The sequence below is a fragment of the Pavona decussata genome, unplaced genomic scaffold, assembly GCF_977016875.1.
Source record: "Pavona decussata unplaced genomic scaffold, jaPavDecu1.1 SCAFFOLD_223, whole genome shotgun sequence".
Classification (NCBI taxonomy): domain Eukaryota; kingdom Metazoa; phylum Cnidaria; class Anthozoa; order Scleractinia; family Agariciidae; genus Pavona; species Pavona decussata.
The window spans coordinates 2,424,433-2,435,652 of record NW_028145628.1 but is presented as its reverse complement, the minus strand read 5'-3'; the positions used below and the strand labels follow the sequence as shown (position 1 = coordinate 2,435,652).

The following is an 11,220-nucleotide window of genomic DNA, read 5'->3' as shown; positions in this document are numbered from 1 at the left end:
TTTTAACTTAACTTAGCAACCACGCGCGTTCTTGACGGCGGTGCAATCGACAAGATGTCCGCCACAAGCAGATCGGTGAAGAAACCACCAAATGTAAGCTTGTTTGTTTCTGTACACAATATTTTCAGGTGTCAATCTGTGCTTAAGATGGTACTGATCTTTATTTTCATTTTGGGTAGATTTTGGAAAAGAGAGTTCCAAAAAATCCGAAGTACGAACATGTTGCTGCGACGGTTGACACTGGTACGAGAGAGAATTGAATGTCAGAGATTTTTGCGATTCCCTATTCTTGATTTTCTTTTCCATTGGAGTACAAGTTAATTAAATCTAGTTTTGCTATTTTTTATTTCTCTAGGCGCCAGTGTTTCCAGGTATACTCAGAAAATCGAGGAAATGCGAAAAAGTAAGTTACTACTAGCTAGACTGGACGACTTGTCCCCACTTAAGTTTAATTTGTTACCAATATCATTGAAGCAGGTTGCCTAGTGTCTTTCACTAAGAAATAAAGATTTGAACATCTAGTACTACATAAGATGTTTGTTCAATATTGAAAATTTAATTATAATAAATGGTTGTACAAAATACAAAGAGGTAAAAACTTACATGTAAGCTAAATTAATTTTACCCAAATTAACAGTAATGCTAAAAATTAATGTGATCATAAAATCTGCATTTCAAATCGAGCCTTAACATCCCCAGGCAACTCTATCTAGCCATCCACTCATTCCCGTTATACCTTTTGAGACTTAAGTCATCACAATAAAATTTCCTTACTTGGGAATCATCTTGGTGAACAAAATCTCACTTTATTCATTTGTTCCTAAACAAGCTTTTGATGTTAAAAATCCTAGATTACAAATACAAAAAAGATGAAATCTTCAAGAGAATGAAAGTTTCCACATTGGTCCAACTGGTAAGTTATCCTAATATAATGGTTCTAATCTGCATGTAGGGCATATGCCCAGATGTGCAGGTGCACATAAAATATATGCAAAAGTTGAGGTGCTACAAATAGTGCAAGTACAGTTCAAAATATAAAAGGTCTATTCCAGGCAGACTCGTCCCCATTCAAGTCGTCCCTCTTGTCTCTTCACACAAGGGCTGATGTGATGGAGGAATGCTTCCTATCAGCTCTTGCATTTCTCTTCCCCTTGATTGTGTGTTGCTGTGTGCTTCTCCCCAAAGACAAGAGAGATGACTGGGGATGGGTCAGTATTTCAGGTAACTTGCACAGAGAGGGAGAGAAAGTAAGAGAAAATCAACAAGCTTGAAAACAAGGAAGTAGTGTTCTTGCAAATGTCTCTTGTCTCATTCCTTCATTAGTCCATACTGTGATACTTCTGATCATGTTTGAGGACAAGATCAGCTGTTTCACCATAGACTGTGTTCATGGTGATTTTACCAATGACTGACATTTTGCTTGGATAAAAATCCGAGGCCCGACTTTTTAGGCTCTTTGATTTCTTTTGTCATGCCATAACCACACATGATACTGTAGGATCTAAGTGTGACATTTTTTCTTAATTCTTTTTTCATGCATTTTTTCTGTGCATTTCTCTTTCATTTGTGTCACTTTTGTTTGTTTATGCATAATTTATTTGGTTTTCCCCAAATTGAATACAGGTTCTTCCTGCATTTGAACATGTTCTGAGCACAGTTTTGGCCAGTGGTAGTTTTCCTCCTAAGAAATAGTTTATGTGGTTGCAACAATCATTGAAAACTACCACTATCCACTATCATAGCTTTATAATGTTTACGTTTGGTAAGGTGGAATGGATTGGCAAAAGAGGGTTGTTACCAATGCGCACTGAATGCAGAACAGACTTTTTTCAAAACTTTGTTTTTCTCAAAGATCCTTCAGGTTGCTGAGGCTGTTAGTTTGGAACAAGAAAGGAATAGTCTTTCAACAGCAGGAGGTTTGTGCTCTTGATTATATTATTTCATTCTTAAACCTTCCAAGATTTCTCCCATTCTTTTTAATGTTTGCACACAACAAGAATGAGTTAACACTTTGAAAAGTATGGTACCATCAAAATAACAGGATTCGTACAGGTCATGGAAAACCTGGAAAGTCATGGAATTTTGTAATTTCATTTTCCAGGCCTGGAAGTATGGATTTTAATATTGTGGGTCATGGGAAGTCATTGAAAAATATGTTTATGGAAAAAAATCGCTAAGAAAGCATTTTTTACTTATAAAATAGGAAGAGGATGAACAAAAAATTATGTTAAAAAATGAAAAGGATCCAAGAAACAGATTTTTACTCAGTAGAAACAAACACTGCACATTCTTACACTAAAATGCAAATGTTTTATCATGGAAAACTTGAAAAGGTCATGGAAAGTCATGGATTTTTAAAAAGCCCAAAATAATACGGACCCTGAACAAAGGAATACCGATAGTTAAAAAGTTATTTTCTGTACTTCTTGTGCCCAAAATAGTTTATTAAGAATTCAGAATCTGTAAATATTGTGGTTTAAAAGGTGAAAGTGTGATGTCAGATGAGACGATCACCCCTGGTGACGATAATGATACTTCTGTGGAGGGTGAGGGGATCCCCCCACTGAACCTGGAAGATGATGAAGCACGACTAGACTCCACAGCAAGAAATACTGCTCGCTCCACACTAGAAAGGTAATCAATAGGACATTTCCGAATTGCTTTTTACCTATTTTTTAAAGTGAGTCCTTGTGTGAAACGTATTGCCTGTTCCGGAGTGCAAATAGAGACAGGAGATGAGTTTTTGAATTTTGTTATTTTATCAGAAATTGGAGTCCTTCACAAGAAAGATCACATTGAATGAAATGGTTGGCAAAATTTACTTGTAAGTAGAGTTTCAATCTTGACAGGAGAAAGAAAAATCAACCAAAATTAGTTTAAAAATAAGTAAAGCATCAACTGGAGTTAAAAGAACAAGGAAATTACATTTCATTTAAGTTAGCAAGTGTTCTCAAGAGTTCAATGGGTTTAAAGTTACACTGAGATTCCATGTTTTAAATATAATTATAACAGTCTATTTTTTATTTTTGTGATCATTTTAATTTGAACTCCAGTCTTATACATGGTGTTGGAGAAGTTGATATTCAAAGCAAGGATGAAAAAGAAGGTAGAGACACCAGCATCGATGATGAAGAACAGTCTGTGGTGCCGGAGGTAGAATCACTTCCATATCTGTTATTAGATGTCAGGGATGAGGATGCGTACAAACGATGCCATATCATAGGCGGTGAGTGAATATATACCTCTTACTAACCAAGGTCGAGGTCCGTACTGTAAGTTATGAATCAAGTTTTTTCCCGTTGATTTATGGCCCAAGCGTGAAGCGCATGGACCATAAATCAATGGGAAAAAAAACAAGGATCCATAACTTACAGTACGGACCAAGAAATCGAGGTTAGTAAGATATTATTTTATTATATCTCCGAGGTTAATTGAGCATGCCGGAAAGGAAACTCGCGGGCCATACAGTGAAATATGGCCTGCAAAATTTGCCAATGACACTGCACATACTAACTGAGAGATATAATATAATGTTTTAATAGTGATGGTAATGATAATGTATTTATATACTGCACATATCACAGTCTAATGGCAATGGGTTATTCCAGAAAAAATCCACACACCCCCCGACGGATGGGGTCGTTTTTAACCTCCCCTCTCACCTGATTTTCCTGATGCACAAGACCCCCCTCCTGTCTGGATTTCCAAAACAAAAGACCCCCCTCCCGCCTGGATTTCCGGAAAAAAAAAAATTGGGCTTAAATGTAATTTATTTTTAATAGAAAATACGCACAATCACGTCTAGAAGATGTCTGTTTTAATTTCTAAAGCTTCGGCTGATATTGAAAACTCTATCGCGTGGAACTAAAAAAAGAAAGGAGCAACAATGCGAAAAAGCGAACGAGTTCATCCTTTGTGTATGGACAATACCCATGGAATCTTAAAACTGCCCACAGAAAACACACTGGCTGCTTGTTCAACTGTGCTACAGACGATGGGACTTCAGAGAGGTTACCACTGCATATGTTGCAGGAATCCGTCCAAGAACTTCCTCCTTCTGTTTCTTTCGCAATAACTTACGTTTCTGAAAGTTTTTTCGAGGTACAGATGGCTACAAGTTCCTCTCGAGTATTTGCCACGAAGAGGGAATGTTGGACCAAAATTCTCTGAAATTATCTTCTTCAGCTCACAGCTCTGCATCCTTGCTTGCACAAGTAAAAAATTCTTCTGCTTGACGCAGTGGAGTCCAAGCTAAGAAGGCAATGGCGGACCAAACATTACACAACGGTGGCGGGCTGGGTCTGGTACGAGTAGAATGTGTCAGGCGTTTCGACAATGTTGCGATGGCTCGTTCTTTAGTATCTTGTTGCTCACGTTTTCTGCTATAAAAGGACCTGCTAAGGAACTTAGATTATCATTTATTTTAGGTGACCGTGAGAAATATGTGAACAAAATATTTCTACTATTTTCGGGGTCTGAGAGCGCTGAAGTGTCACTGAACTAAACATTCGAATCGCATGAACTATCGGTCGAAATGACCCCTGCAGAAGACTTTCTTAAGTTCAACCTCCCCTCCCCCCTGGATTTCCAGAGTCTTTGACCCCCCCTCCCGTGAGAATTTCCAGAATCCCATCCGTCGGGGAGGTGTGGATTTTTTCTGGAACAACCCAATGTACATTGTTCTCCTGTGAGATGAGATTGAGATGTCAGCACTTATTATTTACAATAAGCTCATTGCCAATAGATGAGTGTTTGGAGAGGGGTGCCTGTAAGGGTGTTGCAACAGGGTGCAGAGGGTTACCCTGACAACTCGGCAAGGATGTCGCTAAGAGCCAGCTACCTGCGAATTTCACCTGAAAAGAGATCTTATCACTGGCTGAAATTCAAACAGAACACAACATTTCATTCACCAAACAATCAAACCTATTGTTACACTTCTTTAGGACGAAAAACTGTTTGTTGAGGTCTTTCGGGACAATACAGTGTTTATCACAATAACATCACTGAAATGTTGTCGTGACAACTCCGAAATGTCGTTCAATTTAATCATTGATTTTTACTCGCTTATGTATTTAACCAATCCTTTACAAAAAATATTTTTGTATACTCCCGGCGTATCCAATCAATGGAATCGATAATCGATGGCAATCGATATTAATCGATACCAATCGATATCAATTAATCGATTGATAGTGATAATCGATGACCAATCGATGGCGAAGATTTGTGTGGTTATCGATTGGTATCGATTATCAATACCAATTGATAGATAAATTGGTATCGATTGGTATCGATTGGTTGCAGATAAACGAAACCGGATTCGACGCATAAAAAACACAACTTTGTACGCAGTAATTATAAACACATTTTAACGTCAATGCCCTGTCCACAGGATTCTTTTTTTTTTTTTTTGACAAATTAAAAGTTTGTTCCATGGGCCAACCTATAGACTTCAAAAAACGGAAAGTGGTTACATTGTGCCTTCACAGAAAAATTCTGGTAACAGAAGTTGTACTTTTGCAAAGAATGAAATTGCCAATAACAGCAGCATGAGTTGTTGCAAAATAACGAATAAAGCAGCAATACCTAGCCTTATAATAACGAACACAAAGACTGATCACATACATACAAACTAAAAAATCTATGAAGGCGCCAATTGTGTCTAAAAGAAATAAAATATGCAGCCAAAGATTTAAAAGACGTTCCTTTTTTCATCCTAGTAGTAAGCGATGAGCCATTTTAGTTTTGGTGTTTGGTATATTCTAGGTCGGAATTTGTTTCGTCTCCAGGGCTTCCTAAAAATGGCAGATGATCGGACAAGTAGCGTGCATGACATCTGTTCAAGGTTGCTGAGCCAATCGATAGCAATCGATGAACGGTTTTTGTGTGGTTATCGATTGGTCATCGATTGGCCGATACCAATCAATACCAATTAACTAATTTTATTGATTGATATCGATTGATCGATTGAATTTCCGATCATCGGTTTCCATCGATTGGATACGCCGGGTATACTGTGAGTCATTAAATGAGTACTAGATGAACTGCCATATCATGGTCGTTCCTCTGAAGTAATTGCATATAGTAAATGACATTCTTTTTTTCAACAGCTCTTAGTTATCCCACTGCAATGTTATCAAGGTCATACAACTATTTCACCAAGGAAATTTTGATGTTTGTATCCTTATCTTATATTTTAACATCATACTTGAATGTAATTTGTTATTTTGCTTTGTCTGGTTACACAAGTCATACAGCAAGCTTACTTCATTGAATTTAAAAGCATCTTGCAAGAACGTGAATGCCAAATGGGTTTTCAGTGTTATTAAACATCAATCTATCAGACAGTATTTTTGAGAAGAAAGCTGTTTTGTTTAGTTGGAGAAGATTAAAAATTCCAACAGCAACAACAAAGATAAAATATATAAACAAAAATTTAGTCAAAGAAATCCCTTGCCTAATGTTCTTTCATTAATTGAAGTGATGCATGATGGAAAAAGGCCCTCAGTGACTCCTGATCTCACATGAAATTCTCCCCTTTTACACAAGGAAACACAAGGAAAATTTGGAAGGAGAATCTAGCAGTTTATCAGAAACTTGTCACTTAGGGCTATTTTCCGGGCAACCCTTCAATGTTGGTTGATAATTCTGCATTTTGTGGTGTTTATTTCTTGACATCCTGCAAAAATCAACACAGAAAAATAAATTAGGAAAGATAATAATTTTGTATGATGAAGATGAAAGATTAGCACCAGCCGCTGCAACAACCTTTGTGCAGAGAGAAGTTGACAATGTCTTTATGCTGTCTGGAGGTATGGCATAAAATTATTTATGAGCTTTTATCAGAATCAGGTAACAATATATTTTCACCCTTCACATTTCTAATGGTGCATCCCTAACGTGCTGCTCATTACAGTGTATCACTCCCAGAGTCTGTGGGGGCGAGATCACACAGAGTGGGTGTGGTCAAACCACTTGCACAAGGGTGGGGCTATTCAAAGGGCACACTCTCCTCTCAATCGCTATCATAAAGAATGAGACAATTCATATTTTCTAGCTGCCCTAGCCCATTCCTTCACTCCAAATCAACTGTCCACCCAGCCCTAGCTTCGCGAGGTTTTGCGAGTCATGTATTTCTAGTACTTCAGCATTATTTAACATTAAAATTAAAATCTTTAAAACATGAATCTTGAACTTAACACTAACTCCAACCAAATGCAGTTTACACAGTTCACTGGTTACAAAAAAATAGCCCCAATTACTCAAAATATTATAAACTCATTCAAACACTTTTATTGCCTCTGATGATTGTAATTATGTGTGTAATAACTGACTAAGTTGTAATTACTAAATATATTTTTTTATATAATTAATTTCTCACAGGTCTTAAAGTGCTATGCAAGAAGTTTCCTGAGGGTCTGTTAACAGGCACCGTGCCACAGTCCTGCTGGCCCACCCCTCCCCCGTCTCGAAAATCCTCTGGAAAAGCAAGCAGTGCTAGAGAACCCAAGTCCCCACCCACCCCTGCTGATCAGAAGTGGTTCTACCCTGATGGTATCCTTTGTCATCTGATTATAGACATAGTACATAGATAGACTAAAAATGTAGTCTAACAATGCTGTTCCTAAGAAAAGCTAAAGCGCTTTTGGATTCGTAATTGGCATTCGGGGTTCTTTTTAAGATTTGTAAAAGAGGTAATAAATTTGCAATAGCAGGTGGATGCCATTTTGTTAATGTCTTCCAGGGAATGATGGGAGCGAGATGGTTGCGGGAAGAATGGAAACCAAACATGGGAAGCTTGAAGTCAGCGTTGTTTTTGACAAAAGAAAATACAGTCGAACCTGTATATAACGGCCCTGCATTAAGCGGCCACCCTCTATCAAGCGGCCAGTTTTTAAAGTCCCGATTTTTTGCTCATACAAACGCTGTATTTGTTACCTGTATTAGGCGGCCACCACTATTAAGCGGCCGCGGCCACCCTGTAGCAGTCCTATGTTTGTCTTTCTTTGTTATTTTTACCTGTATTAAGCGGCCACCCTTGAATGGAAACTAAGCCATATGTTATTTTATGCGGTATTTTATTGTGTTTAAAATGCAATCCAGCATCACTATAAAGAAACAACATGTACAAAGCTACTGTAAGCTGATACTCGGACGTTTAATGTCCGCAATGTGCTGAAGTACAGTACCATATCACGAACGCTAAAAAAAAGTTTGTTTTGAATATGCTTCACTCTTTAGCAAGAAATTCCTCTTTTATTAACTTGTTCTTCAGCCATGTGACATTGAACATTGTTTATTGTCCTATTGTTTCCTTGCATGAAGTGTTTTTGTATGATACGCCATTAAAATTGACATTAGACCACACCCAGTGAGTATTTTTAGTGATCCTGTATTAAGAGGCCACCTGTATTAAGCGGCCAGTTAATCAAGTCCCGAGGGTGGCCGTTATATACAGGTTCGACTGTACTCATATCCATGAGCGATTTCTTTACAGGCAATGAATTTTTTAACGTGATATTATCTGCTGAATGATTTTACATTATTTAATGGAAAGGAAATTCCCAAAACAAGGACAAGGTTTTTTCAAAATATGATGAATTTGGAAAGTGGTTTCATTTATTTCGGAACCCTTTTTGCACGAAAACCGGTAATCTGGACAGACCTAACATTACCATTGCACCATGAGCAGGTAAAGACCGTGGAAAAATGCGGAATATTTTGTTGTATTTTCTCCTTAATAGGACTCAGATTTGAACAAACTTAATGACAAACTTGATGATGAGCTTTTGAGTCAAGACAAGTCAAGTAAGTTTAATTTTTCCATTCAAAGAGAATCTTCTGGTTTTCTGTAAGAAAAAGGATCTGGCCACGTGGTAACCTATTACAATGTGACTACTGTTACCGGGGTCACTTAAACAAAACTGACCAATCAGATTGCAGGACAAGAACATTGAATTTCAACCAAAGTCGATTGAACCAATCAGGAGTATACAGAAACCAACGGCTAAAACCCAAAAGTTTGAAATTATTCACTGTACGTATCCTACTGTGATCTGATTGGCCAGTTTTAAGTGACCCCGGTGATAGTAGTTGCACTGTAACCTATACTGTTTGAAGCCTCCTTGAACGGCGCAAATAACTTCTGCGTAGAACCCGTCGTGTAATCTATTACGGACTCCGCACTTGTGGGTTAACAAACTGAAGAGGAGTGTATCTTTCCTTTTGTGAAGTTTTATTCCAACAATCTGACAATCTCCGATCCAATCTACAATTCACCATCCTCCATTTGCGACTCACAATTCTGTTCCTAATTCATTCTTACTCGATCTGACCTTACATTACAATTTTCCTGAGATTTACTCAGTTCTATTTGCCCAACAAATACTTTATACAATCACGAGCACAATAAAATCCCACGCCTACACTATTGTATTGCTTACGGCTCCTAAATTTGGTTCTTATTACACAATTACACGCGTTTCTTTCCCTAATTTAGCTTAATAGATGCGTACAGTTAAGTCATTTTCATGCAGTACATTACCTTCAGACTTTGCTGGGTTACAATTGTGAAATCTGTTCTGTCATCAACTTAATCCTTTTCGCGTTACATGCGATATATTTCGTGACATTATTCTTTCAATTTCGAGTTAATATTTAATCACGCAATACTCAGATCACGCACTTGAGTTCTTCTTTTCCAACAGAACCTAACAAGGAATTGATACAAAAGATAGATTGAGCTTTAAAATAACCATGGTCTCTTTCAGCCTGACATCTTCACACAGCTCACGTTTGCACGCTATACGTGCCTATTTTCTTGTTCCAGGTCGCCAAAGTTCCCGTATGACCAGTCGATCAGGTGTATCCTCAGCAGCGAGCAGAGCTTCAACTTCCGCCAGTTCAGCAACCAGCCGCAGCAGCAAACCTCACTGGAAATAATAAATGGAAAGAATTCGGAAATAATGAAAGGAAAGAACTGAAAAATAACTCCGCTTCTCTACAGCGACACAACGGCCGCACCAGACTAGTACCCAGGTGTTCTCTCTGAAACGGTAGCCTCGTTTACGTGTTTTACGTTGACGTCACTGCTCAAAGTAGAACCCAGGCTTTGACGTTTTGAGAACGCCTCGGAATTAGGCTCCCGCGGTACTACTAAAATGCACGAAGCACTCGGTGGGAACAAGTCTCTTTTTCGGTCAGTAATAGTGATGCAACTTTTGGAGCGCGTGTGTTTGATTTGACATCAGAATTTTGTTATAAGTGAATAAGGACCTTACAAAAACACGACGGCGACGGCAACAAGAACGTCAAAAACAAAAGCTTTTATAAGATATACAATGTCTCTGCACGTGCGATAAAAAAAATAGTACATTTCTTTGACGTCCTCTGCAAAACAACGACGTGGAATGACCCAATTCAAGGTTTTAAGGAGAACGTGGGCACACGGCAGCGAATATTATTTTTCTTTTTCTTCCTGGCCTTGAACGCCGTTGCTACTAATTATGTTACTGGGTAATTCGTCGACATTGTGCAAGTTGAGCTGATTGGAATAGTTACATAATAGAAGTCAAATAACGTGAATATTTATTTCTAAGTCACGTTTTCGTTGGCGTTGCGGTCGTGCTTTCGTAAGGTCCCTAACAGCACTCCCTTCCCCGACTGTTAGATTTGCAAAAAATTAGACAATTTTGGAAAGAAAAAAAAAATCAAAATAGAAGTGGGTTGGGGTAGGGGAGAGGAAGCCTTGTGGTTCCCTTGTCTCCAGTCCCGGCTCTGTTCTTTTACTTCTCCCCATTCCCCCTCCTCATTGCAGATGCTTCTGGAGGAGACTAGTCAAGTAATACTCATTCTAGTTTGAGCGAAAATTGAAATTTCATTTAAGTGCTGCTTGTAACCACTCATTTTAGGGGTTAACTACAATTTAAAATCGCGAAGACAGAGTCGTAAAACAATTCAATGAATTGAAACTCTCGGTACTTTTCTTCCCGTACTTTTCAGTCAACCTCCACCAGAAAGACACTTTGCTAGAATGGACGCCCCATTACCACGGACAGGAAGTGAAATCCAAACGAATAGTGTTAAATGAAAATAACTTCGGCTAGTACGCAGGCTCTAGCTCTTTTTAGCGTACATCAAATCGAGGCCACGAAGGTGTCTGTTATGGTGGAAGTTCATTGTGTGTCACGCAATTTTTTCTCGCAGAGACGCAAAATAATA

General features: G+C 38.3%; 1 protein-coding gene across 1 annotated transcript; it reads left to right on the top strand.

The window, feature by feature from the left end:
• Window positions 1-33: 33 nt before the first annotated feature.
• LOC146459131 (centrosomal protein of 41 kDa B-like) lies at window positions 34-10,722 on the top strand. The gene is made up of 12 exons (XM_085089826.1): window positions 34-93; window positions 180-243; window positions 356-403; window positions 852-913; window positions 1,853-1,916; window positions 2,484-2,634; window positions 3,054-3,226; window positions 6,111-6,178; window positions 6,698-6,812; window positions 7,384-7,554; window positions 8,752-8,808; window positions 9,830-10,722. Exons 1-12 carry the CDS (start codon window positions 55-57, stop codon window positions 9,940-9,942), a joined length of 1,125 nt encoding a protein of 374 aa, XP_084945952.1. The 5' UTR covers window positions 34-54; the 3' UTR covers window positions 9,943-10,722.
• Window positions 10,723-11,220: the final 498 nt, after the last annotated feature.

Excerpts from the sequence above, each read along its gene's own strand:
- LOC146459131 (XM_085089826.1), top strand. The coding sequence starts at position 55 with ATGTCCGCCACAAGCAGATCGGTGAAGAAACCACCAAAT. Across the intron at positions 6,179-6,697 it reads CCAAGGAAATTTTGATGTTT|AAAAATAAATTAGGAAAGAT; the intron begins GTATCCTTATCT and ends AAATCAACACAG. Across the intron at positions 8,809-9,829 it reads TTTGAGTCAAGACAAGTCAA|GTCGCCAAAGTTCCCGTATG; the intron begins GTAAGTTTAATT and ends TTCTTGTTCCAG.